This window comes from Dasypus novemcinctus (assembly GCF_030445035.2).
Source record: "Dasypus novemcinctus isolate mDasNov1 chromosome 23 unlocalized genomic scaffold, mDasNov1.1.hap2 SUPER_23_unloc_1, whole genome shotgun sequence".
Taxonomy (NCBI): Eukaryota; Metazoa; Chordata; class Mammalia; order Cingulata; family Dasypodidae; genus Dasypus; species Dasypus novemcinctus.
The window spans coordinates 800,091-826,230 of record NW_026688137.1 but is presented as its reverse complement, the minus strand read 5'-3'; the positions used below and the strand labels follow the sequence as shown (position 1 = coordinate 826,230).

The 26,140-nt window shown below is 67.4% G+C and overlaps 1 protein-coding gene across 1 annotated transcript; it reads left to right on the top strand.

Annotated features, from left to right (window-relative positions):
- The first annotated feature begins 8,554 nt into the window (after nucleotides 1–8,554).
- LOC105744916 (uncharacterized) lies at nucleotides 8,555–9,596 on the top strand. Its single transcript, XM_058292474.1, has 4 exons — nucleotides 8,555–8,618; nucleotides 8,992–9,050; nucleotides 9,148–9,283; nucleotides 9,367–9,596. Exons 1-4 carry the CDS (start codon nucleotides 8,555–8,557, stop codon nucleotides 9,594–9,596), a joined length of 489 nt encoding a protein of 162 aa, XP_058148457.1.
- The last annotated feature ends 16,544 nt before the right edge of the window (nucleotides 9,597–26,140 follow it).

Here is a 26,140-nt window from a genome sequence, read left to right as displayed (position 1 = left end):
GCAGCTCCGGGGGGTCCGGGGGGGGCCTGTCCTGCAGCTCCGGGGGCCCTGCTCCTGCAGCTCCGGGGGGTCCGGGGGGGCCTGTCCTGCAGCTCCGGGGGGGCCTGTCCTGCAGCTCCGGGGGCCTGTCCTGCAGCTTGGCGGGTCCGAGGCTCCTGTTACTGCTCACCAGCCACCGTGCCTAAGGTGCCCGCGGGGAAGGGGCGTCCCGCAGTGGATGGGCGCGTGTGCGTGAGCGAGGAGGGTGAAGCCGGCGGTGCAGGGGGCGACGGGTGGGAGCGCGCAGTCCGTTCCTGTCCATTTCTCTATATGTTTAAGGATAGTCGTCACGAAATGCTAAAACGTGTCAACCCGCCCCCTCCCCCGCCCCTCCCGTCCCCTACCCCTACCCCCTCCCTGTCCCTCCCCTCCCCCTGCCCCTCCTCCTGCCCCCTCCGTTTCCCCTGCCCCCTCCCCTCCCTTCTCCCTGCCCCCTCCCGTCCCCCTGCCCTCTCCCTTCCCTGCCCCCTCGCCCCCTCCACACCCCTCCCCTCCCCTCCCCACCTCTCCCTTCCCCTCCCCCGTCGCCTCCCTGTCCCTCCCTGCCCTCTCCCCCCGCCCTCTCCCCTCCCGGCCCCCTTCCCCCTGCCCTCTCCACCCTGCCGTCTGCCGCCTGCCCTCTCCCCTCCCCTCCCTGCCCACTCCCCCGCCCTCTCCCCTGGTCACTCCATGTGGCCCTGACCCCGTGGACCTCCTTGCTAGTCCTGGGCTCAGCAGGCCGGCCTCGACCTCAGGGCCTTGGCACTTGCCGTCCCGGCTACTCGAACACGCGTCCCGTGGTTTTCTCCTCCCTTGCTCCCTGCCTTCTTTGTCCCAGTGTCGCCTCCCCGGCGAGCCCTTCCCTGGCGGCCCCCTCCGAGGCTGCAGCCCCTGCCCTCTCCCGCCGCTCCCCTGCTTTGTTCTCCGTCACGGCCCGCGCCACCCTCCGGGCCCGTGCTTGTTCGCCTCGCCTGTGTCTGTGTCCTCCAGCCAGGACGGGCGCTCCCGAGGACAGGGCTCTCCGTTTGGCCCTGGCCCTCCCTCCACCCGCCCACGGGGCCGTCCACCTAAGCCGCCTCTGGACTGGGTGGGCCCGTCCCTGGGGCCCCGGCCTCTCTTCAGGCGCTGCTCGCCATTGGCACGTCCCTCGCGAGTCCTCCGTTCAAATCTGCTGTCCATTTCTCATTGCTATTTGTTTTCTTACCATGAACTTCTTAACACAGTCTGTCGATGTTTGTCAGACGCGCGCTGCGCAGGTCTCTTCTGGTCTGGGATTGCCTTTTCGTTCTCTTTACGGTGACTTTTCAAGAGCAGAGGTTTTTAAATGCTCATCATGTCCAGCCTCTCTGTTTTTCTCTTTTATGCTCCTGCTTCTGATGCTGCGTCCGGGAGAAACCTCCCCTACCCAAAGGTCACCAGGACTTTCCTGTGTTGCTTTTTATGAGCTGGGGATACTGGGTTTTCCATTGGGTTAGCGTCCACTTTGAGCTAAACTGTGGGTGGCGTGTGGGTGTGCACAGCCGAGGCTGTTCCTGCAGCACGTGGGGAGCCAAACGCGCCAGCGCCCTGTGATGGAAAGCCTGTCTTTTCTCTGCTGAATTGCCTTTGCCCCTTTGCCAAAGCTCAGCTGCCCATAGACGTGTGTATCTGTTTCTGGGCTCTCTAGTTGGTTCCATTTATCTGTTTGTCTCTGTTTATACCAACACGGCACTGTCTTGATTACTGCACGTTTATAATAAATCTTGACATCGGGTAGCATTGTGCCTCTACCTGGCTCTTTTTCAGACTCGTTTTGGCTCTTCCAAACCTCTTCTGGGTCCTTTGCATTCCATGTGGCCTTTAGAATTGGCTCGTCCACTCCCACAAAAACGAAAGCCTGGCGCGAGCTGCTCCGCTGCGTGGCTGCCCGCCGCCTCGTCCTCCTCCTCCCTCGCTGACCCTCCCGGGGGCGCTGCCCGCTCCCCCGGCGTGGAGCCCCCACTGCCCTCGCCACGCTCTCACCACCGGCCCATCTGTCTCCAGCCCACCCAGGACACCAGTGCCCTGGCACCCCTCACCGAGCTCCTGGAGACCGTAGCTTTCTCCGCAGCCCGAGGACCCAGCGTGGGACGGGGAGGAGCTTTCTAAGGTCTGGGCCACGTTTCCGCGTTAGTGTTTTATGTTATGGACTAAAACCATAGATATTAGAGGGGTCCAATGCTGTGAGCTCCACCCCCACCGCCCACCCACTCATCAGTCACACACCCACCCACCCGTCCTCCACCCACCCCCACCCCTCCCTCCACCCCTCCCTTCACCAACCCCCCCATCCATCCATCCATCCATCCTTCCTTCCTTCCTTCCTTCCTTCCATATCTACCCATCTTCCCGTCCACCTACATCTCCCTTTCTTTTTTTTTTTTTTTTTAAAGATTTATTTATTTATTTAATTTCCCCCCCTCCCCTGGTTGTCTGTTCTTGGTGTCTGTTTGCTGCGTCTTGTTTCTTTGTCCGCTTCTGTTGTCGTCAGCAGCACGGGAAGTGTGGGCGGCGCCATTCCTGGGCAGGCTGCACTTTTCACGCTGGGCGGCTTTCCTCACGGGCACACTCCTTGCGCGTGGGGCTCCCCACGCAGGGGACACCCTTGCGTAGCACGGCACTCCTTGCGTGCATCAGCACTGCGCATGGCCAGCTCCACACGGGTCAAGGAGGCCCGGGGTTTGAACCGCGGACCTCCCATGTGGTAGACGGACGCCCTAACCACTGGGCCAAAGTCCGTTTCCCTACATCTCCCTTTCTAATTGCCCACTCCCCATCTTTATTTTTCCTTTCCTTTCTTTTTTTCAATTTGTTTTGTATTTTTTTCTTTTTGTTTTGAGTCCTTATTATTTCGTTTTATTTTATTTTTTCGAGGTATCAGTCTGGGGATTGAACCGCGTATGCAGGAGCCGGCACTCAGCCCTGAGCCGCCTCAGCTCCCCTGAGTTGGTTTTTTCATTTGCTTCCGGGTTGGCTGTTTCTTTGTTTTTAGGAGGCACCAGGGACCGACCCTGGGACCTCCCACGTGGGAGGCAGGCGCTCAACGCCCGAGCCGCACTTCCCACTCCCCACGCCCCAGCTTCAGCAAGGGGTCGAGGGAACTTGTTTCCCGGGACTGGCGCTGTGGGGTCTTTGGCTCTACGCGGGTGTCACGGCAAGGAGGTGACGGGGCCGCCCGCTTCCGCAGGCAGGCGGGGGCTGGGCATGGTGGGGGCCGGGCGTTGGGGGCCGGGTCTCTCGCTCGCCGACTCTGAGGACAGGCCCAGACGCTGCCGCCCACCCCCCGCTCTATGCTCAGCCGAGACGTGGGGGGGACACCCAGAGGCGGCCCCGAGGGCTGCGTGCGGAGCCCTGCAGGCACCCAAGCGCGCCCTCACCGTCCCCGCCCCGTGGGCGCCTCCCCCTGACGTGCTGCCTCAGAAGCCCGCGCCCGCGGGAGCGGCCGTGGAGCGGGGGGCCTCGGTGCGGGGGCCTGGGTGCCCGGGGCCTGGGTGCGGGGAACCTGGGTGCCGGGGACCTGGGTGCCGGGGCAGGCCGGCTCAGGCCGCGGGCTTAGCTCACCAGGCCGCCTCCAGGCCCAGGGCCCGCGCCCCAAGCCGAGCGCGGCGGCCACGCAAGGCCAGGGCACCAGGCCTCGGCGCCCCGGGGCCCGCGCAGCCTCGCCCTGCCCTGCCCGCACCCCACCCCTCCACCCAACCCCTTCCACCCCACCCCTGCACATCACCCCCACACCCCACTTCTGAGCCCCACCCCCCTCCACCCCACCCCCGCACCCACCCCCCTCCACCCCACCCCTGCACATCACCCCCACACCCCACTTCTGAGCCCCACCCCCTTCTACCCCACCCCTGCACCCACCCCCCTCCACCCCACCCCTGCACATCACCCCCACACCCCACTTCTGAGCCCCACCCCCTTCTACCCCACCCCTGCGTCCCACCCCCCTTCACCCCACCCCCGCACCCCATCCCCTTCCACCCCACCCCTGCACATCACCCCCACACCCCACTTCTGAGCCCCACCCCCTTCTACCCCACCCCAGCATCCCACCCCCCTCCACCCCACCCCTGCGTCCCACCCCCCTCCACCCCACCCCACCCCCGGACCCCACCCCCTTCCATCCCACCCCTGTGCGTCACTCCTCCACCCCCCGCGCCCCACCCCTGCACATCACCTTTCCACGCCCCCGCGCCCCACCCCCTTCCACCCCACCCCACACATCACGCCTCCGCCCCACCCCCATGCCCCATCCCTTTCCACCCCACCCCTGCCCATCACCCCCGTGCCCCACCTCTGAGCCCCACCCCCACCACCTCACCCCTGCACTCCACACCCCACACCCCACCCCTCCTCCCCCAGGGCTGCCACGGCCAGCGCCCGTGAGGCCCCCTGAGCCAGTGCAGGCGTGCTCGGCCGGAGCGGGAGGCCCTGCGGGTGAGGCCCGGGAGCGTCCCACGTGGCGGAGGGAAGGTGCCAGCGGGGGCTAGGGGCAGCACGTGCCCTCCCTCCAGCCCCCCTTCGCCCACCCCAGCAGCGACCCGCTGGTCCTCGGCTGCAGCGCGCCAGCCCAGGTGTGACGTGGTGATAACGTCTGCAGCTAAGAGCCGCGGTTTTATCTCTCCCACGATTCCGGGCTCCGGGGCCCCTGCCCACTGGGCCAGGCGCGTGGCTGCCCGGGGGGAGCAGGCGCAGCGCAGAACAAAGAAATCAATTGACTTTCTCGATGAATTTTTAAAAACTCACAGCAGAGGCAACGCTGTGGAAACGGAGAGGATTTCTTTCACGGAGCAGGGCTTTGGGGAGGAAGCGGCTTCTGGAGTGGGAACGCGGCTTACGCCTGCGTGGGGTGGGCGCGGGATGGCCTCCGCCTGCAGGGCCGGTCGTTGGAGGGGCAGCTGGGCATCCGAGGGGACCTCCCTCCCTGGGGGAAGGCAGGTGGGGGCCGACAGGGGGACGAGGGCGGCTCGAGGGGTCCCCACGGGGAGGTCTGTGCTTCCTGCACCTCCTCCCAGAGAAGCCCCTCCACGAGGGGTCTCCAGCGGGTCGTCCAGGAGAGACGGGACACTTTAACCCTCCGAGGCTCACTTCTTCCGTCTTTAAAATGGGTATAACAGAGTCTTGAAGAGCAAGCATTTTTAATTCCGATGAATTTCACTCACTCGATTTTTCTTTTATGATTTGAGCTTTCTGTTCCTATTTAAGACATTTTGCCAAACCCAAAGTCACTATGATTTTCTCCTATGAAAAGGTGAGCACAGACCGGGAAAAAATATTTGCAAACCAGGTATCTGACAAAGGACTTTTACCCGGAATGGGTGAAGATCTCTTGTCTCCCAGTAAGAAGACCAACTTAAGAAATGGGCCAAATACAGAGCCTCAACAGACTTCAGCTCCTACACTTTGATTTATTGGACTTACTCCACTCAGCTAACATGGAGTTGAAGAAGGTCAACCACCACAACATGGAACCTAGAGTGTCTACAACTGGAAGCGGGAGGATTGCATCCATTATCCATGTGGAATCTAAGCCCTCACTTGACATAGATGTGCAATGGACACAACCAATCCAATGTCCACAGAGAAAATGTGGAATGGGTGTGGGAACGGTAGCCATGGGGGCTGCTGGGTGTGGGGAATGGGAGGAAGAGATGAGATGTGGAGGCGTTTTCGGGACGTGGAGTTGTCCTGGATAGTGCTTCACGGACAATTACGGGACACTGTAGATCCCCCCAGGGCCCACTGGATGGAACGTGAGAGAGTCTGGGCTATGATGTGGACCATTGACTATGGGGTGCAGTGATGCTCAGAGATGAGCTTACCAGGTGCAATGGATGTGTCATGATGATGGGAGAGAGTGTTGCTGTGGGGGGAGTGGGGGGCGGGGGCGGTGGGGTTGAATGGGACCGCGGGGTGGGGCGGGCGGGCCCCAAGCTCCCCTCTGGCCGTCTTGGGGCAGCATCCGGGGCACACACCCTTCCTGGAACCACCCGTCTAATAAGCTCCCCGTGAAAACGCAAGCAGGTGCCCCTGCCGCAGAGCCCGCGGGGCTGATCCACCCCCCGAGAGGGCCGTCCACCCCGGGCGCCTGCCGCAGAGCTGCGGTGGCCGTGGCCGGGAGGAGGGGCGGCGGGGAGGAGAGCGCCGCACGGCCGCCCCGACAGCTGGCGCCCTGGGGTCCCGGTGAGGTGAGGCTGGGAAGGCTGCGGCCGAGGCGGGGCTGGGCTGGCCCACCCGGGGTGCTTCGGCCGCCAGGACCCCCCGCCTGTGCGAAGAGGGCTCCTGGCGCTACGTCGTGGGCCGCCCCGGGTCGCAGCGGCTCCAGGCCCGAGGCGCGTTCTGCCGTCTGGGCCCCACGGGGAAAGCCGCTCCGCGCGGCGGTGCTGGGCAGAGTGTCCACTCCCGAGGCGGCACGGGCGCAGAGCTGGCAGGCGGGTGCGGCCCGGGGGCTCGGGTCGCCTCTCCACCCGCCTCTCCGTGCCGCCTGGGAGGGGTCCGCGCTCCCGGGGCGAGGGTCCCGAAGGAAAGAGCCGGTGGCGATGGCCCCGTGCGGCGTCCTGCCGCCCAGCACAGCGGCCCTCCACGCGTCGGGGGCGGGAGCGTGTGGAGGGTCCACGCGTGGGGGGCGGGAGCGTGTGGAGTGGGGAAACACTGGGGGCCGTTCCTAGAAACACGAGCCATCCGTCCCGGGAACCCAGGACCTCTGCGGCCAGAAAGGCCCAGGCCACCTCGGCCTGAGGTCCCCAAGGATGCCCAGAGGGACGTGGGCTCAGGGACGACTGACTGAGAAAACTGCAGGTTCTGCAGGTGGACGACGCGGCCAAGGCCCCGAGCTCGCTGCGGGGGGCATGGGAGGGCGGCGGGTGGACCCTGAGCCGAGGGCTGGGGCCCAGGAGGGGGCTTCGTCCGTTTTATCAACGGCTGCGGCAAAGACCCTAATTCGCTCGGCTTGGCTCAGGGTTCCCCGGCTTTGCCGCCAGTGGAAAGTGTTTTCTTTAATGTTTGAATTCCTCGTTCACTGGCAGCCTCCTGCCCTCACGCCCCCTCGTCACTTCCTCACCCAGCTCGCACCCGTGATTGCTCACTTGGGGGGGCAGGCTGGGCCATGCCAGACGCACAGAGCAGCACAGAGCACAAACCTAGCGATGGCTCTCCCGTAGAGTTGCTCTGTGTAACCACGAGCTGGAGTCACCAGGTGTCACCGTGTCTGCACCGGGGCTTACCCAGGACACCAGCATCTACCAGAACCCTGCCCACGCCCCGTGAGAATGTGAGCGAGCTGCACATTTGACAGAAAAGGAGACTGAGGGTCAGAGTGGAGAATGGGTCTGCCCATGGCCATGCAGCTGGCGAGGCACGGCAGGGCCGTGAACACGAAGTTGAATTGTGCTCCGGCGCAGTTTTCCCTGTCGTTGCCAGCCGTGAAGGCTCCAGGTAGGGGCGGCCCTGGCTTGAGCTGTAAGCCACACGCAGGGCTTTCCTTAACCATCAGAGAAGGTGGAGGGCGCAGGTGGGCAGGGCCCACTGCTTGGGGCCATGTGGGTTGTGGGGGGGCCCCCAGGCCTGAGTCCCTAGGGAGAGCAGGGAGGGCCTGAGCAGGACCTGGGGGCCCAGTGAGCCTGCCCCCACGGCACCCCAGCCTGCAGCCCCAGGGGGCCCCTCACAACCCGGGCGAGCCTCTGCTGCTCCTTCCTCTCCTTTCTTCCTCCACCAAGACGGGGTGCCACCTGCCTCTCTGGTCGTGGAGAAGGGGGCTGAGGTCGGGGGGCGTGGGGCGAGCCCCTCCGCAGTCAGGCTGGCCCGGCCCGCCAGGCCCTCCGAGGAAACAAGTTCAGGTCTGATGATTAACTAGACTCGCCAAGCTGATGAAGAAACGGGGATATAAATAAATATTCCTGGAGCTATTCCACCCCCCGCAGGCATGAACTTTGAATAATTGGAGAGAATTATGCTGAGGGTTAATCAGAACTTTTTTTCCTTTTGCTAATTATCTCTGGCTCTCATCAGTGTCAGAGTCTAATCAACTCCAGACGTCTTAATTGACCCTCGGGAATGCACGCTGGGCGGGCGTGTCACAGCGGAGGGGCCGGGCTGGGGGGCGGGCGCCTCTCGGCGAGGGTGGGTGAAGCCCCCGCCCCCCCGCCCCCGGCTGCCCTGTCCGTCCTCGCCGTCCGCGTGGTGGGGTCGCCTGCCGTGGACCCCCGGCCGCAGGGCCCGGCCCGGCCTCTCCACACGGCGGGGGCGCCGCCCCTGTTACCCGGGGGAGAAGCCCTGCGCCCCGCGCCTGATCCCCTGAGCACCTGCTCCGGGCCCCCGGGCACCCATGGCAGGGGCTGTGCCTGCAGCCCCCCCGGCCGGCGGCCCCGCGCCTGCGCTTCCCCGCTCTGGTCCCTGGGTGCTCTGGTCCCTGGGGTGCCTCCCCACCCTCTCCCACCACCTATTGGCATCTCACGGCCCCTCCTCGGAGCTCTCTGTGGGCCCCTGGCTCCTGACCCCCGCCCTGGCCCCTGGGGTACCCGCCATGTCCCTGGCCACCTCGGCCGGGGGCCCTCCGCCCTCCACCAGCGCCCTCCCCCCTCTGACAGGTGCCCTTCCCCCTCCGCCAGCACCCTCCCCCCTGACAGGTGCCCTCCCCCTCTGACAGCACCCTCCCCCTGACAGGCGTCCTCCCTCCTCTGACAGAGCCCTCTCCCTCTGACAGTGCCCTCCCCCTCTGATAGACACCCTCCCCCCTCTGACAGCACCCTCCCCCCCTGACAGTACCCTCCCCCCTCTGACAGCGGCCTCTTCCTCTGACAGCGCCCTTCCCCCTCTGGCAGGTGCCCTCCCCCCTCTGACAGGCACCCTCCCCACTCTGACAGGCACCCTTCCCCCAACAGGCACCCTCACCCAACAGGCGCCCTCCCCCCTCTGATAGGCGCCCTCTCCCCTCTGACAGTGCCTTCCCCCCTCTGACAGGTGCCCTTCCCCCAACAGGCACCCTCCCCCCTCTGATAGGAGCCCTTCCCTCCCAACAGGTACCCTCCCCCAACAGGTACCCTCCCCCCAACAGGCATCCTCCCCCCTCTGACTGGAGCCCTCCGCCCTCTGACAGCGGCCTCCCCCCTCTGACAGTGGCTTCCTCCCGCCTGTGAGCACGTCCAGTGCCGGCCTGTGGGGCGCCCTGGAGAGCCCCTCCCCTCTGGGCTGGCCCCCGAGGACGAGCCCGGCCTGGGCCCCGTGGTGGCTGTCCTCCCAGTAGGGGAAGTGGGCGCAGGGGCAGCCTCCACGCGGGGACGGGTGCCTGGGCATGGGTCCACGACCGGCTGGGGACCCTGCGCCCTCCTCCCCCAGGCTGCCTGGTGGGCAGCGCCTCCTCGGGGGCCCCGCAGCCCCCAGCTGAATACCCCATGGGCTCACAGGCCCCGCGAAGGCAGCGCCGGCCGAGTCTTGGGGCGCTGCCCTCCCTGCCCGCTCCCTTGGCCCTCATGGCCCCCGAGGCCGGGCGCCCCCACCCCGGCGGGCCAGGTGGGGCTCCCATGCCAGCCCCCCCAGGGACGCCCAACCCGGGGGACCCTTCGTGAGCCAGAGCTGATCCTCCAGACCGAGGGGCCAGGGACCCCTTCCAGGCCCCGTCGCTGTTGCAAGCCGAGGGAGCTTCCGGGGCCTCAGGGAGCAAAGGCTGGGGGGTTCTTTGCTCCTTTCCCCATTTCTTCTCCAGCCTTCCTAAAAAGGGGCGCCGGGGGCCTTGCAGGTGGAGTGGGATGGGGAGCGGGGCCCGGGGCCGTGGGGCCCCAGGAGGCAGAGCCCTGGCACAGGTCCTAGGGGGGAGTCCTGCAAGGCGGGGGTCCCAGCGAGGCAGAGCGCGGGCAGGCGAGGGAGCCAGGGCGGGGCGGCCGGGGGCGCGGGGGGACGTGGGGGGACGCGGGCTTCAGAGCCGGGCAGGGTTCCCAGCCTCCAGCCCAGGAGGGGCCTCGGCAGCTGGGCGGGAGAGACGGCCATTTGGGGTGGACCCCATTTGGGGGGTCCCTGTCCCTGGGCAGCCCGGCGACCCCACCCCACTCTGACGCTGACTTGCTGTGACTGGGCGCCGGCCTTTCTCCCAGCCTCAGTTTCCCTCCTCCCCACCCCGGCCCAGCGCAGGAGCAAGCCGTCCCTGCCGGCTGGACGAGCTGCCTCCTCCTGCCGGCCGCCGCCCTTGCTCTTCGGCCGCAGAATAACGTCTGTGGCTCTGCCCGGTGCTGGGGCCCTCCCACCCCGCGCCCTCCCGCCAGGGGCGCCTCCCTGGGACCACCCCTGTTTTCATTGGCCTTTCCCTGCCCCGCTCGCCCCCAGACTGCACTTGGGGCTTCTGGGGCTTCTGGAAGGAGCGCAGGGGCCCCCAGTGCTCCCCTAAGAAAACCCAGCAGTTGTGGTCACTTTTCCTCCCCACTGACCGGCAGCGCCACGCTGCATTTCTTCTCAACGTGGACTCCGTCCGCTGCCGCGACATCCCGCAGGGCTGGGGGCACCCCTCCTTTGCGCCCCGGCCCCCCGGCCTTACCCCCCCCTGGACACCTGGCCTTGCCGAACCCCCGGCCTTGCCTAGCCCCCCGGGCCCCCTGGCCTTGCTTGCCCCACCCCCCGGCCTTGCCCGGCCCACCCCTGCCTTGCCCGCCCCCGGCCTCGCCCGCCCCCGCCCCCCGGCTCTGGGCCTTCTGCCCCCTCCGGGGGCGCTTCTCCTGCCCCTTCCTCAGCTCCGCGGCACTGAGGGGCCGTCACCAGGAGGTGGGGGCCGGCGCCAGGGGAAAGCCCCCTCCTCAAGCCCTGTCCCCTAGACGTGTCACCGGGGAGGCGGCCGGCGGTGGGCTCTGGAGGGGCCCTCCTCGCGCCTCGACTCGGTCTCCCCGCTTCCAGGCGGCGGCAGCATAATTGCCGCCTCCAGGGCGATGCGTCGTTCATTCATTCAGCAGAGCGGGTCGAGGGCAGCCACGGGCAGGAGCCGCGCGCAGGGCTGCACGCACACACACGCGGTGCACATGCGTGCAGTGCATCCCTACACAGCGCGCACACGAGCACACGCAAGCTACACACATGCACAATGCACACACGTGCACCGCAGACACCTACACACACGTGCGTGTACAACACACACAGGCACACACTCACACATATACATATGAAATGTGCACAGACACATGGATACAGTGCACATGGGTACAGCACATACACGTGCACACACGCACACTCGCTCACAGAGCGGTGCCCTGGGCTCTTCCGGGTTTCGCTGTGTGACCTCGGGCAGCCGCTGTCCCTCTCTGAGTCCCTGACTTCTCCCGTGCAGGCGAGGCTGGGGGCCAGGCACCCTCCCCCGGAGGGGCCTTATCCTGTCCCCAGCAGAGCGCTAGGTCCTCTAGGGTCCGCGACCGTGGCCTTGCCCCTTGGGGGCCAGTTAGGGGAGGTCAGGCCGTCCCGAGGCTCGGGGGTCAACCCCTTCCCTGGAGCCACGGCTCTGGCAGAGAAGGGGGAGCAGGCGGCACCCCGATGTCCCTCCCCGGGTCAGACCCCGCTGGGGCGATCCTGGGGACGGGTCCTCGCAGGGCCGCGGTGGGCGGTGGCCGCACCAGGCACCCCGGCCGGGCCTCGAGGCCGCGGGGGCAGCGCGCGCCGTCCTCCGGCTCGGGCAGGAGCGGCTGCTATGAATAGCCGGGCGGCATGAATATTCATGGCGCGCCTCTCCTCCTCGTCCTTGGGCTCCGCCGGCGCCTCCGGAACAGCTCTCGTTTGACCCTGCGTGCCTGCGCGGCCTCGTCTCCGTCCGCCCCGGGCTGGCCCGGCTGCCGCGCGGCCCCCCACCCACGGGGACCCTGCTCAACTCTGCCCCCACCCCCCAGGACCTCGAGTGGGGGCCATGCTGCCCTGGGCTCAGTTTCCCTTCCGTGCTCACGGAGCCTGGTCAGCTGGCCTCTGTGGCCCTTCCAGGCAGGCTGACCCGCTCCGGGGACAAAGAGCTTCTCTGGTTCCCCGTCCAGCGCGCCCCATTGTGCCGGGGACAAAGCGGGAGGCTTGGGTTCCCCGAGCCCGTGCCAGGCTGGACGGCACGTCACCCGAGACGGGACACTGGAGAGGCCTGGGGTTGGGTGTCCCTTCCGCCTCCAGGCCTGCAGCCAAAGACCGCTCAGCCGGGGTCCCCCAGGGTGGGCGAGGTGCAGGTGGGGGCACGGGGCCAGGTGCACGTGGGGGGGCTGCTCCAAGGGGTCCAGGTGCACGTGGGGGGCTGTGCCGAGGGGGCGAGGCGCACGTGGGGGGCTGCGCCGAGGGGGCGAGGTGCACGTGGGGGGCTGCAATAAGGGGGTGAGGTGCACGTGGGGGCTGTGCCAAGTGGGCGAGGCGCACGTGGGGGGCTGCAGCAAGTGGGCGAGGCGCACGTGGGGGGCTGCAGCAAGGGGGCGAGGTACACGTGGGGGACTGCACCGAGGGGGCGAGGCGCACGTGGGGGCTGCACTAGGGGGCGAGGCGCACGTGGGGGGCTGCACTAGGGGGCGAGGCGCACGTGGGGGGGCTGCGCCGAGGGGCGAGGCGCACGTGGGGGGCTGCGCCGGTGGGCGAGGTGCACGTGGGGGGCTGCGCCGGTGGGCGAGGCGCACGTGGGGGGCTGCGCCGAGGGGGCGAGACGCACGTGGGGGGGCTGCAGCAAGGGGCGAGGCGCACGTGGGGGCTGCACCGAGGGGGCGAGGCGCACGTGGGGGCTGCACCGAGGGGGCGAGGCGCACGTGGGGGGGCTGCACCGAGGGGGCGAGGTGCATGTGGGGGCTGCACCACGCAGTCCAGGTGCACGTGGGGGGGCTGGCCAGGGGAGAGTCCCGCCCTGGGAGCCTGGGCGCGGGGAGGTGGAGGGAAGTTCTGTCCCCTGGGCTGGGGGGCCGGCAGCTCTGGCGGCGAGGACACAGCGGCACTGCCCCCAGGCTCCCGGGCCCCGAGTTGACCAGCAGCCACTCTGGAGGCATGGGACTGTTTACCCAGAGGGACCCAGTGTGGGGACAAGTGAGACAACCAGAGTCCGAAGATCCGAGTCGCCAGGAGGCTGAGCCCGGCTCGGACCCCCGCTGCCCCTTCCACACCGCCCCCGCCCGGCCCCGCTCGTGCCGCCGCGGGGCCGTGCTGCTTCCCACAGCTTCCTCTTTGCCCATCCCTGCACCTGCCCCCGAGGCCTCAAGCCGTGGCCATTCTGGGTCCCCACCCCCTTTCCGGGCCTCAGCCTGCGTCCCCCACCGAGTGGGCCCTCCCCCAGGTGAGGGGCAGCCCGAGCAGGCCGCCGCGTTTGCGGCACAGGCCTCAGGTGGCTCCCACACCCCCGTGGCTTTGCTGCCGATGAGCCCCGAGGTGCCGGAGCTTTCCTGCTTCCTGGACCCCAGGGCCCACGGCAGCGGCCTGGGCACCCCAACTCCCTGCCCATGTGGGCACCACAAAGGCTCTGACAAGTCCTGAGCTGTGCCCTGCGGGCGCTCTTTTCTGGGGGGACTCGGCTCCAGGCTCATCGCCACGTGGACCTGGAGGCGCAGGGGGTCGGTGCCCCCAAGGCCGCACAGAGAGCAGGGGTCCGGGCCAGGGTGGGCTCAGGCCCATCTTGCTTTGGTCCTTCCCGGACGAAGGACAAGCAGCTAGGACCAGCGGACGTCCCCGCTGGCGGGAGGCCCTTCTGGTAGCTGGACCCAGCAGCCCCGGGGCTGGGCCCGCTCCGCTGTTTGCTGCATCTGTTCCACCGCGTCCTCCCCCGGACAGACAGCCACTGCCAGCATCTGCGGGGCCGCAGCCCTGGAACGTGTGACGAGGCCGGCGTGGCCCCTCGCGGCGCTCGGCCTGGGCCACGGGGCCCATCAGCGCCCATTTTTATTAATTACCGGCCCCGCGGCCGGCCGCTAGCCTGCGGCATGTCCCACGAGCCGTGGGCCCCGCTGAGCCCGAGGGAGACGTGGCCTCCGTCCAGCTCAACGAGCCTCTCCTCGCCGCCTCGGGGGCGCGGGCGTCTTGGCGCGGCCAGGTCCCGGGGGCCGTGGGCTAGGGGAGGAGACCCCCAGTGCCCCCCGGCCCCAGGGGGTGGATGGGAGGGGCTGGGCGCGGGGACGGCACCCGCTGTCTGGGTGCTCAGCCCGGGTGTGGGCGGGCGGCGAGGGGCTAGGGCCGCACGGAACCCCCCCCACGGCCTCGCGCCCCCCCCAGCCTGCGGCACCGCGGCCTCCGGGCACCGGGGGGGGTCCTCGAAGCCCTTGGCTGGCGGCCGTGGAAGGGCCCTGGGCCGGGGAGCCGGCGCCCACCTGCATGTCCTGGGGGGGGGGTCCGCGGCCCCACTCCTGCTTGCAGAGGCTCGAGCACAGCCCCCTGTGGCCCGGGAGCCCCCGAGGCTTTGGGGCCCCCAGGCCTGCTCGAGCCTGGCCCTGCCTCCGTCTGGCCGGGGCCCGGGGTAGGGCCCCGTCCTCCTGGGTGTCACGCCCCCTCCGGCTTGTGGCCACGGGGAGCTGCCGCCTGGCGCCCGCACACGGAGGGCACGGGGCGCCACGCCGCTGCTGCCCGCTTGCTTCGAGTAGGTCCTCCACTGCCCGTGCCTCAGTTTCCCCCCAAAGGGCTAAGGGTTTTCCACTCAACCGCCAACGAGAAGGGCAAAGCACGGACATTGGGGTGGGGGCGGCTTGGGGCCTGTTTGGGGACAGGGGTGCTCGGAGGGGCCCCCCAGGCTGTGCCGTGGGGGCCCGGAGGCCTCGGCGCCCGCCCTGAGCGCCCGCGCGGGAGCGGCCGTGCCTCCCTGCTGGAAGCAGCCCCGCGTGTGCGGCGGGAGCCGGGCGTGGTGGGAAACGAGGCGCAGCGGTTCCAGGCAGCGAAGCGGCGCTGCCAGGCCGCCTCCAGCTCGCCGCTGTCGCCCGGGAGGCCTTTATCAGCTGCCACTTGACAGCCCGCCACAGGGCTGGGGCCCTGCCCTGCACGGCCCTCTGCCAGCGGCCCTCCCGGGACAGCAGGCCGCGCGCTTGGCAGCCGCTTGTGCACCCCGAGCCCTGAGCCTGTGCCGGGACGGGGCCTCGGAGCCAGCGGGGACCCTGCCCGCCTGCCGAGCGGCTCTGCCAGCCCCCGTCCCCTTGCCGAGCCTCGGTGCCCCCGGAGGCCTGCACGAGGATGGACGGGATCCCACCGGCGATGCCCGTGTAAACTGTGAAGTGCTGTGCCAACGCGAGACCTGAGGATGAGAAGAGGGACGGGCTGGCAGAGGCGGGCGAGGGGGTGCTCCAGGCGAGGGCCCTCGAGGGGGGAAGGGGGACCCGGGAGCCCTGGCGGCCTCTGGAGCTGCTTCCTGGCCTGGGGGTGGGGGTGGGGCTGTGCCAGGAGTGAATGAGTTAGGAGGAGGCAGGGCCCTGGGGTAGGAACGGTTTGCAGAGGAGAGAGGGACTTGGGGCAGGAGATGGGGGGGGGGGTGCTAATGCAGGGAGGGGCCGTCCCTGTCGCCTCGGAGAGCTGAGGAGGGGCCTGGGGCCTGCGACTGCTCCGGGCCGGGGTCCCTGAGGCTCCTGCACTGCCCGGATGGTGGGACCCCCTGCTCAGGACAGAAGGGCCCGTGTGGAAGTGCCTGAAGCTGAAGGCTGCCCCGAGGAGGTTACGGGAGCGCGTGGCCCCCCTGTCAAGAAACGCGCGGGAAGCGTGACGAGGTGGAGCGCGGGACGCGCGGCACCTGCTCGCAAAGGGGAAGGAGACAGAAGACAGAGCGATAGGTAGATGGATGGATGGATGGAAGGATGGGGGATGACAAAATGAAACAATAAACGCAGCGAAGTGCTCACAGCCAGTGGATTTGCGCCTCGGCGGGCAGGTATGTTCTATAGAACAACATATACACTGTTTTGTCTTACTTTAGGATCTTTCCTTGAAGTTTGCAATTGTTTCAAAACAGGAAGTTCAAATGAGAAAGGAGAGAAGGGAAGGAAGAGGGGGCGTCCCCGGTCAGGGGCCGACCTCTCCCCTGAAACTCGGCTCTCGGTGCTTTTGCAGACAATGGAAACCTTCTGCAGCCCGCAAGGCCCGGATCAAGTGCCTCCTCCTCCAGGAAGCCTCACCGGGTTGCCTGGGGCGGTTCCTCTCCTGGGCAGCCGCGGCTTGCTGCAGGGCACCGATACCCAGGCTGTGGCACTTGGGCGACGCGCTTGATGTCCTTTACGAAGAGATGGCGCTTTGGGGCTGCCGAGCTCAGGGAACGGGCCCCCGGGCCGGGCGTGCCGGCCCCGGGCGTTGATGGCGGTCATCCGCGCAGGCCCCTGTGAGCCGCGGGCTCCACCCAGCACGCCGGGGACGCGCCAGCTCCTGGTGGCCGCGGGTGGCTGAGCCCGAGGGTCTCCCAGCCAGAAGGGGGCTTGTGGAAGCAGGCGGGAGGGCACGGAGGCCGAGGGCCGGGGTGGCGCCTCCCTCGCTGAGGCTCGGGGCACCCCCGGGGGTTCCCGGGGCCCGAGGCCAGAACCCACGCCTCCCCCCGCCCCCTCAGCCCCCACCCCAGCCGCCCCCGGCTGAGCAGCCCGGCGTGGGCTCTTGCTTTTGTAAAGCCCCTTTGGGCACGGGCCCTCGAAAGCAGGCCAAACATCCATTTCGTCATTTTCTAACTAAGCCCGCTGGGGTCCGAATCCACCGGACGAGCCAGTGGGGGCGGCACCCGGTTCCCCGGGCCCGAAGACAGGCGCCGACCCCGCGTGACGGGGTCTTGGTAAGGCGAGGGACGGGGGACACAGGCAGAGACGAAGGTGGCACGGGCGACCGAGGAGGGACGCGGCCACCGGGGAAGGCCGGCGAGCGGCCGAGGCGGGAGGAGGCTGGAGCCGCGGCGCTGCCCTGCCGCCGGCCCACCCCCGGGCGCTGGCCTCCGCCTCCAGGAGAGGAGGGAAGGCCCTCCCACTCTTTGGGGTGCCACAGCCCTCCCACAGAGTGGGGACCTCATTCCCGGCAGTCACGCGGAAAGTTCAGGAGCAAAATCTATGAGGGCGCGCCAAGAGCACGTGCGCTCCATCCCGCCAGGCCTTTCCCGGGCCGTGTGTGCCAACAAGAGTGTTTTCCTTCGCATCTGTGGAACGTTCCGCGACTGGGATTACACTTAATGTGCCATTCTTGGTCCGCTATTTTTCTGCCTAATATTATATATGATAGTACTATACAAAAGGGGAGGCAAAGGCTTGAGTCCCTGCTCCTTCTGGCTTCCCAGGGGGCCCGTGGTTCCCCAATGCCTTCCCACTGTGCACTGACAAGACAGCTCTAAGCAGGTGGGGCAGGTGCACAGAGAGGTGCAGCCCCTTCTGCAAGGCCACACAGCGGAGGGCTGCAGAGGCCACGGGGAGCTCCCGGCCGTCTGGGGCTTGACCATCTCTCGGTGTCTTCCCTGGCCTGAGAGGAGCGGTGGTCAGAGGTGGCTCCAGGCGTCTGGCCGAGGAGAATGGACAAACAGACAGGGGCATATCCACACAATGGGGTATGTCTCAGCCATAAAGAAAATACTGGGGGAGCGGATATAGCTCAAGTGGTTGAGCACCTGCCTCCCACGTACAAGGTCCTGGGTTCAGTCCCTGGTACCTCCTGAAAAAAAAAAAACGGGTACACGCAAAACTGCCGACGGAGCTCAAACCTGACGCCGAGCGGAGGCACGCCGAGCGGAGGCACGCCGACCCGAGCACGCGCCGCTCTCGACGCCCTGTCTGCGGCATTCTGGACGAGACTCAGCAACCTGGGCTGGGAGGAAGCCACGCGGGCCGTGGCCTCTGGGAGGGGCCGGGACTGGGGGCGGGGTGCAGGTGCTGGGCCGGGGAAGGGTGGGCTGCAGAGAAACACAGCCGAGCCTCCAGCCCAGGCCCCGGGCTCCACACGTGCTGTTGGCTGTAAATCGTACTCCAGGGGTTTTAGAAGCCCAGAGACACGTGCAACTCCAGCCGATGACCGCTGCCCCGAGGCGGGAGGACCGATGGAGGGAGGGACCGACACAGGCGGGGGGACGAGTGCTGCCCGCATCATCCGCAGAATCAAAGTGGTGGGTAGACGGGTGCCTGCTCTAAAACTGCTTGAGAAAATTCCAGGTTAAACGTGAAAAAGGAAAATGAAAGCGCGTGGACGGCTGCCCGGGATGGGACGTCGGCGCTCGGCCCCTCGAGCCCCCGTGTCCTCGTGATGTGGGGATGGTGGCCACACTGCCCGGGGGGCACATGGAGAACTCAGAGCAGTGTCCGGCACACAGTAGGTGCTCAATAAATGTGCACGCACGAGGCCACCTGGTGTATCTCAGCCACCCCGTGGGAAGCAGGAGTGGAGCCGGGCTCCAAGGCAAGAGGCCTGAGCCGAAGCCACTGAGAAAAACGTGAAACAGGTTGGAGGGCTCGAGCTTCCGAGTCCAGAACGTTCCGCAAAGCTACGGTCATCAAAACAGTGTGGTACTGGCATAAGGGTGGACAGAGAAAACCCCACACAGCCCCGGCCAAGTGACGGTGGACGAGGCGCCAAGACCACTCAACAAGAAGAGGAGACTTGAGCCGCTGGTGCTGGACAACTCGGTGCCCCCGCGGAAACGAACAGAGCTGATCCTTCCTCTCACCAGACACCAAGTTCGCTGACAATGGGTGGTAGGCCGAAAAGCAGAGGGGAAGACTATGAGAGCCCCGGCAGGCGGTGGAGGAGGAAATCCTCACACCAAGCAGAGGCCCCGAGGATGAGAGACGAGAGCACACGCAGCCCAAGAGAAAAACTGGACTTCATCAAGATGAAAAACTTCTACGCTGCAAACAAAAGCAACCAAAAAGGCAAAAAGACAGCCTCAGAATGGGAGGAAATATTTGCAAATCATGTATCTGATTATATAAAGAATTGGCGTATATAAAGAATTCTTATAGCACAATAAAAAAGATAAAAACCCAATTAAAAAGTGGGCAAATGATGTGAATAGACATTTTTCCAAAGAAGTTCTACAAATGCCAATAAGCCCCTGAAAAGACGCTCTACACATGAGCCACCGAGAAAATCCAGGCGAGAGCCCAGGGTGATACCACTTCACAGCCCCCGGCACGGCAGGACTCGGAAAGCTAGACGGTAACAGGTGTCGGCAGGAGTGTGGAGGAACTGGAACGCTCACCACACCGGAAGACATGTCAACGCCGCGGTCGCTTTGGAAGAGTCTGGAAGAGTCCGGCAAGTCCTCACGATGTTAATGTAGACTTCCCACGTGACCCAGCAGCTCCACGCCAAGGGGTCTACACAAGGGGAACGAAGACCTCTGTCCCCCCAAAATGCGTACAGGACTGTCACAGCAGTGTTACTGTAAAGGCTACAAAGTGGAGAGCCCCAGCGCCCATTGGCTGATGGACTGGTCAGCCTGCTGTGGCCAGCCCTGCGTGGAACAGCGCTCAGTCACACAGAGGAACGGCGCTCCGGGCCACGGGCCTCCCCGAGGGGCCGTGACGACATCACGCCCCGTGAAGGACGCCACGCACAGCAGCCCACCCGTCTTGGGAGCCCTTTCAAGCGAAGTGCCTAGAAAGGCAAATCCAGGGAGACGCGGGCCGCGCAAAAGTAGACACGGGGATGGTTCTGCAGTGCTGCACGGCTAAAATCCACCGATGCATCCACTGTAAGTGGCTGGGTTGTACGGGCTGCGAGTTACATCTCAACAAAGTTAAAGAACCAGGGCGCTGGGGTTCCGACCGCGCCCTGGGCTGTGGCCAGGTCGCGCACTCTCCGTGGGGCCCAGCTCTGCCGTCCGGGAGCTGGTGCAGGCCCCGGGAGAGGAGGGCGAAACGCAGCGCGCGCCAGCCACGCAGGGAAGGGCACCCGGCCGCCGTGGGCAGCGCTGGCACACGCTGCGGGCACGCCAAGGGAGGAGCGGGCCGGGAGGGCAGCGCCGCGGGCCGCTCTCACACGGCAGAGCGGGCAGATTCAGCGGCGAGTGGAAGAGCGGCTCGGGGGCGGGGGTCCCTGCCGAAGGAGCTTGAGCTTGGGTTTACGATAATGCCGGCAGTCTGGAAATAGTGCGAAAGCTGCCGGTGTTGTCAGTGCGCTTAACGGAAAGGAATCGTCCACTTAAAATGACTTTGATGTTTTGTGTATTTTATGACAATTAAAAAATAGAGAGAAAATGGGTGCAGAAAAGATTTGCCTCCCTGTGTTACTGTTGGGATCAGATGAGATGACAAATAAACCCACTTTTTATTTTAATCTTTGAATTCAAATTTATGGCAAAGGGAAATGTGTGCATGTTTTACAGAGCCAGAGAGGCATAAATGGGCGCACGGAGGAAAGCGCCTCCTGGGGCGATGGAAATGGCCACTGCCTTGAGTGCGGCACTGGCTACACGGCGGTATGTTCACACTAAGAACGTGGATTTCGCTCTCTGTAAACAAAAACGACATAAAGTACATCGTAAAAAGTAGGCCCCCTCCCGTGCCTGCCCCCCGCCCTGTCTGGTTTCCCTTCAGGAGGCACCCATTATTTCTATTTTCCTGGGCCTCCTCCCAGAAATAAATCTGCAGGCACATAAGCAAACGAATGTGCTGTTTTATCGCCTTTTTGTAATAAAGTAGAAAAAATGAGGCACTATATAGATACGAAATACACATTATGTATCTACTATAGACACACAATTCTGCCCGTTGCTTGTTTCCCTTAAAGAGCGTGTCCTGGAGATGGAGAGTGGCCAGCCCCTGCTTGTGTGGCTGCGTCACTGCACCCCACCAGGAGGGCACCCCACCAGGAGGGCACCCCACCCGGAGTGCACCCCGCCAGGCGCGAGCCCTCGGGTGGCTCCAGGGTGGAACCCAGTACCTAGTGCTCGGCATTCCAGGGTCTGAGCTGTGTCTTTAGGGTCGATTCTGAGAAGTAAATGTTGGCAAAAAGGTCCCTGGGTCTGGAATTCCAACACGGTCTCGAGGTTCGGGGAATGCCGCCTTCCCCCCACCCTTGCACAGGGGTGTGCCCTTAAGCTGTTGAGTCTTTGCCAATGCGATGAACAAAAACTATCTCAGAGGAGTTTGGATTGCAGTTCTTGCTACGAGTGAGACTGGGCACCTTTCTGTCTGTTGAAGTGCCCTGTGTATTTTTTTCTGATCACCTCTGCCCACTTTTTCCCCTGGAGTATTTTTCTTATTGGTTTGCAGTAGCTGTTTATATATGAGGAAATTGGCTTTTTGCCTGGCATAAAGCTGGAAATAACGTTTCCAACTTCTTGGGCTTGGGGGCTTTATGGGTCTTTGCTGTTATCCTGAAGTTCTGGGTGCAGGAGATGACCACCCTTGCTTCTTAAGGTCATTTCCCGGGGAGGTGTGAGTGTGCGTGTGGGCCATCCCTCGCACCTGTGCTCTCCATGCACACACTCAGGCCGTGCCCTGCGGGCTCTGGTCCACGGGACCTCCCAGAGGAGGGCGAGCAGAGGCCCCGCAGGCTGGGGGCCGAGGCCTTCAGAGCCCCCCGCCCTGCTCAGCCTCCCGTGGAGGACCCCGATGTGCCAACTTTCCCAGCCCAGGGCTCCAGGGGCTGGGCACAGAGGTGGGCCGGGGGTGGCCGTGTACCCCCAGGAAGCAGGTGCGCTGGGGCTCCTTAAGGCGAGGCTCCTGGGCCCCCCGTGTGCCTCCTTGGCACCTCCAGGGCTTCTCTGGACTTGGGCACAGAATCGATGCCCGGGAGAGCTTTCCTGAGCTTGGCTCGGCAGCCTGAGGACGTGCACCCACAGCCGGGGCTGGCCTGCGCAGGGGATGCGCTGGACCTGGAGGGCAGGGGATCAGGGTGGCACGGGTGCTCAGACTGTCTTCAGACAGGGTCCCAGTCTCCCCCACAGACCGGGTCTCCACTCGGCCGGTTTCGTCCTGAGCGAGGAGCTTGTGCCACCAGGCTGGACACGGCGACCCCGGGGCAGGGGGAGCTGGTCCTACCTCCTGGCTGGGGACCCGGCTCAGGCGCCGGCTTGTCCAGCTGACCAGGCCTGCCCTCGCTGCGCCTGGGTCCCTGCGGCACAGACTCCCCCACAAAGGTGGGCCTGGCTTGCCAGGAGGTTTGTGTGTGCGTGTGAGTGTGCGCACACTGTGTGTGCTTGCATATGTGAGTGCATGGGGTTGTGCAGTGTGTGCACGTGTGGTGTGTATGCACAATTCACGGTGAGCGTGAAATGTGTGCATGGCATGTTGCGTGCAGTTGTGTGTGATGTGTGCCCGGCGTGCTGCGTGTGGTTGTGTGTGTGTGAGCTGATTAACATGGAAGAAAATACCGCGTGCAGTGGCCTTGGAGCGTGAGTCCTGCTGGGGCCCCCGGCTGCTTGGCTGTGCCCCTGGCACGCCGCTGACTTCCGGGGGCCTCGTTGTTACCGTCTGGGCAATGGAGCTGTCGATGAGTCTCCTCCTTGGCTCTCACCAGGACTGAGCGGCCAGCCCCCCAGTTCCAGAGGCGGGGTGTGTTTGCGGGGGTTACTTTGGGGAGTTTTTCATTTTGGGGTGTGTGTGCGGTGGGGGAGTTCCCATCCAGACTCTGCCGGCTCTCCTGTGGGGGGCAGGGGACTGGTGGGGGCGCCCGGGCTGCGTGCAGACACCTGTGGGACTGCGGCGTGGCGCGTGGGTGGAGCGCAGGCTGCGTGGCGCCGGCTCCCGGGCAGCTCCACTGAAGGCAGAGACTCCTCCCAGCCCCCTCCCACGCCCCGGGGTCTCCCGTGCCCAGAGGGCAGGGTGCTGGACCCCAAGCTCTGCCCCGGGCACCGGCAGTGCCCAGGGGGCCAGGACAGGGACCCCCAAGACCCTGCCGGTCAAGGTGGGGAAAGTGGGTAGGAGCTGGGTGCCCAAGGCTACTGCAGGGTGCAGGGGGCTGCGTCTGTCCCCAAGGGCCACGGGCACGGGGACCCCAAGGCCGCCCCCTCCCCTGAAGGCGCAGAGGTTTCTGCGCCCCTGAGCAGGGATCAGGACCGGGCAGCAGGCAGGCACCGGCTCCGTCCTTGACCACACCCTGGGGGCCCAGGCGTCCAGGGGAAGGGCGGTGGCCCCGTCCCCATCTGAGGTCCCCCCTTTCCCGCTGGAAGGACGGGTTTGTCGGCGGCGCGGAGCCGGGTGCGAGGAGCGCCGAGGGCGGCAGCGGGGCGCGCCGCCACAGGCTGGATGGAGTTCATGGGCAGGGGAGAGGCCGGCCCGAGTGGACCCTGGACCGGAGCCCCGAACGCCCATCCCCGGCCCCGCCAGCCGTGGGCCCCGCTGCTCGCAGCCTCGCCCCCCACGTCCACTCCTGTCCCGGGAGCCTCCTCCGCGAGGGGCGCCCCAGGGGACAAGCCGCCCCCCCCCCACGCCCGGCCTAGAGCGCCCGCCCCTCCCCCACGGTCATTAGGCCGCGCGCCGCGCAGCCCGCCCGGCGGCCTCTCCCTCCTCTGCGGGGCGCTGCGGGGCTGCGGGGCCCGGGGCGCAGGGCCCGCAGCGGCGCCGAGGGGGTCGCACCCCGCGCCGGCCGGGGCCCCCAAGCTCGGGGCGCGGAGGCCGGAGCGCGGCGCGGGCCACCGCCGGGCGAGGGCGCTCGTGCGCCGGGCTTGGGAGCTTCCCGGGGCGCGCCAGCCGCGGGGCCGAGGAGGGGGCGGCGGGCCGCGGGGGGCGGCGGGGGGCGGCGGGGGGGCCGAGGCTCGCGGCGCGGGCGGCTTCGGTCCCTGCTTGGCCGCGGGCGCTATTTCTGACCCCCTGGGGCTCGGGGGGAGCTTGGGGGGGCCGGGGGGCGCGGAGGCCGCTGAAACCAGCCTTCCGGGAATCGGGGGTCCCGGCTGAGCCCACACCCACCCACCCCCGAGACGAGGTGGGGCGGGAGGAGGGGGCCTGAGGAGGGCGGGGGACCTGCGCTCGCGGGGCAGGCAGGCCCCGGGGCCCGGAGGCGCGACCACCCCTCCGGGCCCGGGCGGGCGCCCCGCCCCCAGGAGCACGTCCCGCCGGGCCGTGCACTTGCACTCGCGGACGCGCGCGCCCACGGGGCCTGACTTCGGGTCAACTTTCACGCGGTTCCCGGGTGTGTGCGCCCGCCATGTCCACGCGCGCGTGCACGGCCCCCGCCCCACCGCCTTCGCCGCCCCGAGCCCCGAGCCGCGTCCTCCGGGGCTTCTGTCCTAAGGTCCCCGGGAGCGGCGAGGGGCCGGGGGCGCGCCGGGAGGAGCGGGCGCGGCTGTCCCCCGGCTGCCCACGCCGATCCCGCGCCCACGCCCCCACCCCGCGCACCCCCAGGGCACCCCTGGCCCCCGGCGCGCGGGGAGCGCCCGCCCCTCCGGCCCCCGCCCCCGCCCCGCTCCAGCCCGGGCCCTAAACCTCCGACCGCGCCGGGGAAGAATGTGCCACCGCCTCGGCGCCGCCGCGGCCGCCGCCACCACGCCCGCGCCCGGGCCGCCCGGCCCTCGGCGTCCCCGGCGCGCCCGCCGCCCGCCTGCCCCGGCGGCCCGGGGCTCGCCGCGCGCGGGTCCCGCCGCCGCCCCGCGCTCTCCCCGCGCTTGACGCAGTGAGCGCCGCAGCCCCGGCTCCCGCCGCTCGGCTCCCGCGCAGGCCGCGGCCCGCCCGGCGGCGGGGGAGGGGGCGCGGAGCTGTCTGGAGCCGGCGCTCGGGGAGGAGGAGGAGGAGGAAGGAGGCGCCGCCGCCGCCGCCGCCGCGCGGGGCCCTCGGCGCGCGCGCTGCTCGCCCGTGACCGTGCCTCCGGAGGGGTCCGCGCCGCGCAGGTAGGAAGGGGCCTGCGGGCAGGGTCTGCGCGGGGGCGGGCTGGGGGGCTCCCTCTGCCGCAGCCGCGGGTCCGGCGCGTCCCCGCCCCTGGGGGGGGAGAGAGAAGGCTTTGGGGGGGAGGGCGCGGGGTCCCTCGCGGTTCGCGCGGCGCTGTCCTCCCCCGTTCCCCGCGCCGAGGCCGGACTCCCGCTCGCCCGTGGCGCGTGGGGTCCGTGGCGCCGGGAAGCCGGCTTCCGAGGCGTGCGTCCCCGAAGTTCGCGGCCGCGGAGCCGGGGCCGGACAAACTTCCCTCCCCGACGCCGCGGCCCGAAGGAGGCTCCGGACCCCTTGGGCTCGGAGGCGCGGCGGGGACCCCGAAACTTTCCGGAGCGCGCAGAGAAAGACAGGCGGGCCGGGTGGGGACCCGGGGGGGCTGCTTTGGGTGCTGGGTGGCCGCCGCGGCCCCCCACCCGGGACCCCCGTGTCCGGATCGGGGGCGGGGGCGCAGCGGCCGCGCCGCCCGAGCTCTTTCAGGGGGTGTTGCCGGCCGCTGCCGAGCCCGCGGGAAGGACCCGACTCGCCGCTGTTCATAGGCGCCCGCGACCCGCGCCTCTCCCCGCAGGAAGGCGGGCGCGCTGGGCTTGCGGGGGCCGCGACCCCTCCCCAGCTCTTCTGGCCACTGTCCTGCGGGTCTCCTCTCCTGCCTCCTGCTCTCCGCCCACTCTTTCGTCTCCTGTCTTGGGGTGTCGAGCCCCCCCCCCGGAACTTTTTCTCCTCCTGAGCTGCACGGGGTGTTCGTGGTGGGCCTGCCACGGGCCCGGGCCCAGGGGGCGGGGCGTGGGGCCCCGCGGGCCAGCCCACCGCGGGTAAGCGGGAGTGTCCTGCCGCCCGCCTCCCTTCCCCCCACCCACACAGCCACAGAGCGCTTCGCCCCTGCGGGGCAGCGAGCCGCCCCCTATGAGGCCGCTGGGGCCGTGCAGAGCCACGGGGGCTCAGAGCTCCCAGAGCCACTGGAGTGCAGGTGCGGCTGCATGGGGGGCAGTGCCCGGGCGTCCCCCTCCCAGCGTGCCCATCACCCCAAGGCCCAGGAGTGCCCTTCCTCACCCCACCCCACCCCAAGGCACAGGTCCGAGCTTGGCTCTTGGATTTGAGGATTTGGGGGTGTCTCCCTGTTGGCAGAGCTCAGCCCCAGGCCGCTTGGGAACCTTTGTCTCGCAGGGATACCCAGCCCCGCCCTCTCCCCTTTACCTCTGGGACCCCAGGACCCTCCAGACTCCCGTCCCCCATCAGATAACGCCAGGCTCCTGGCGAGCCCACAGCCAGGTCTTCCTCCCCTGGGGGGGAAGGGGGGCGTGCAGTGCGGCTTTAGGTCCGTGACAGATGTCCTGGCATCAGTGTCGCTCGAACAGAATTAACGACTTACGTGCAGGCCGCCAATCGCCGGCGCCCTGGGGGAGGGGCGG

Excerpts from the sequence above, each read along its gene's own strand:
- LOC105744916 (XM_058292474.1), top strand. The coding sequence starts at position 8,555 with ATGTCCCTGGCCACCTCGGCCGGGGGCCCTCCGCCCTCCACCAGCGCC. Across the intron at positions 9,051-9,147 it reads GAGCCCTTCCCTCCCAACAG|TGGCTTCCTCCCGCCTGTGA; the intron begins GTACCCTCCCCC and ends CCCCTCTGACAG. Across the intron at positions 9,284-9,366 it reads CCTCCCAGTAGGGGAAGTGG|GCTGCCTGGTGGGCAGCGCC; the intron begins GCGCAGGGGCAG and ends CTCCTCCCCCAG.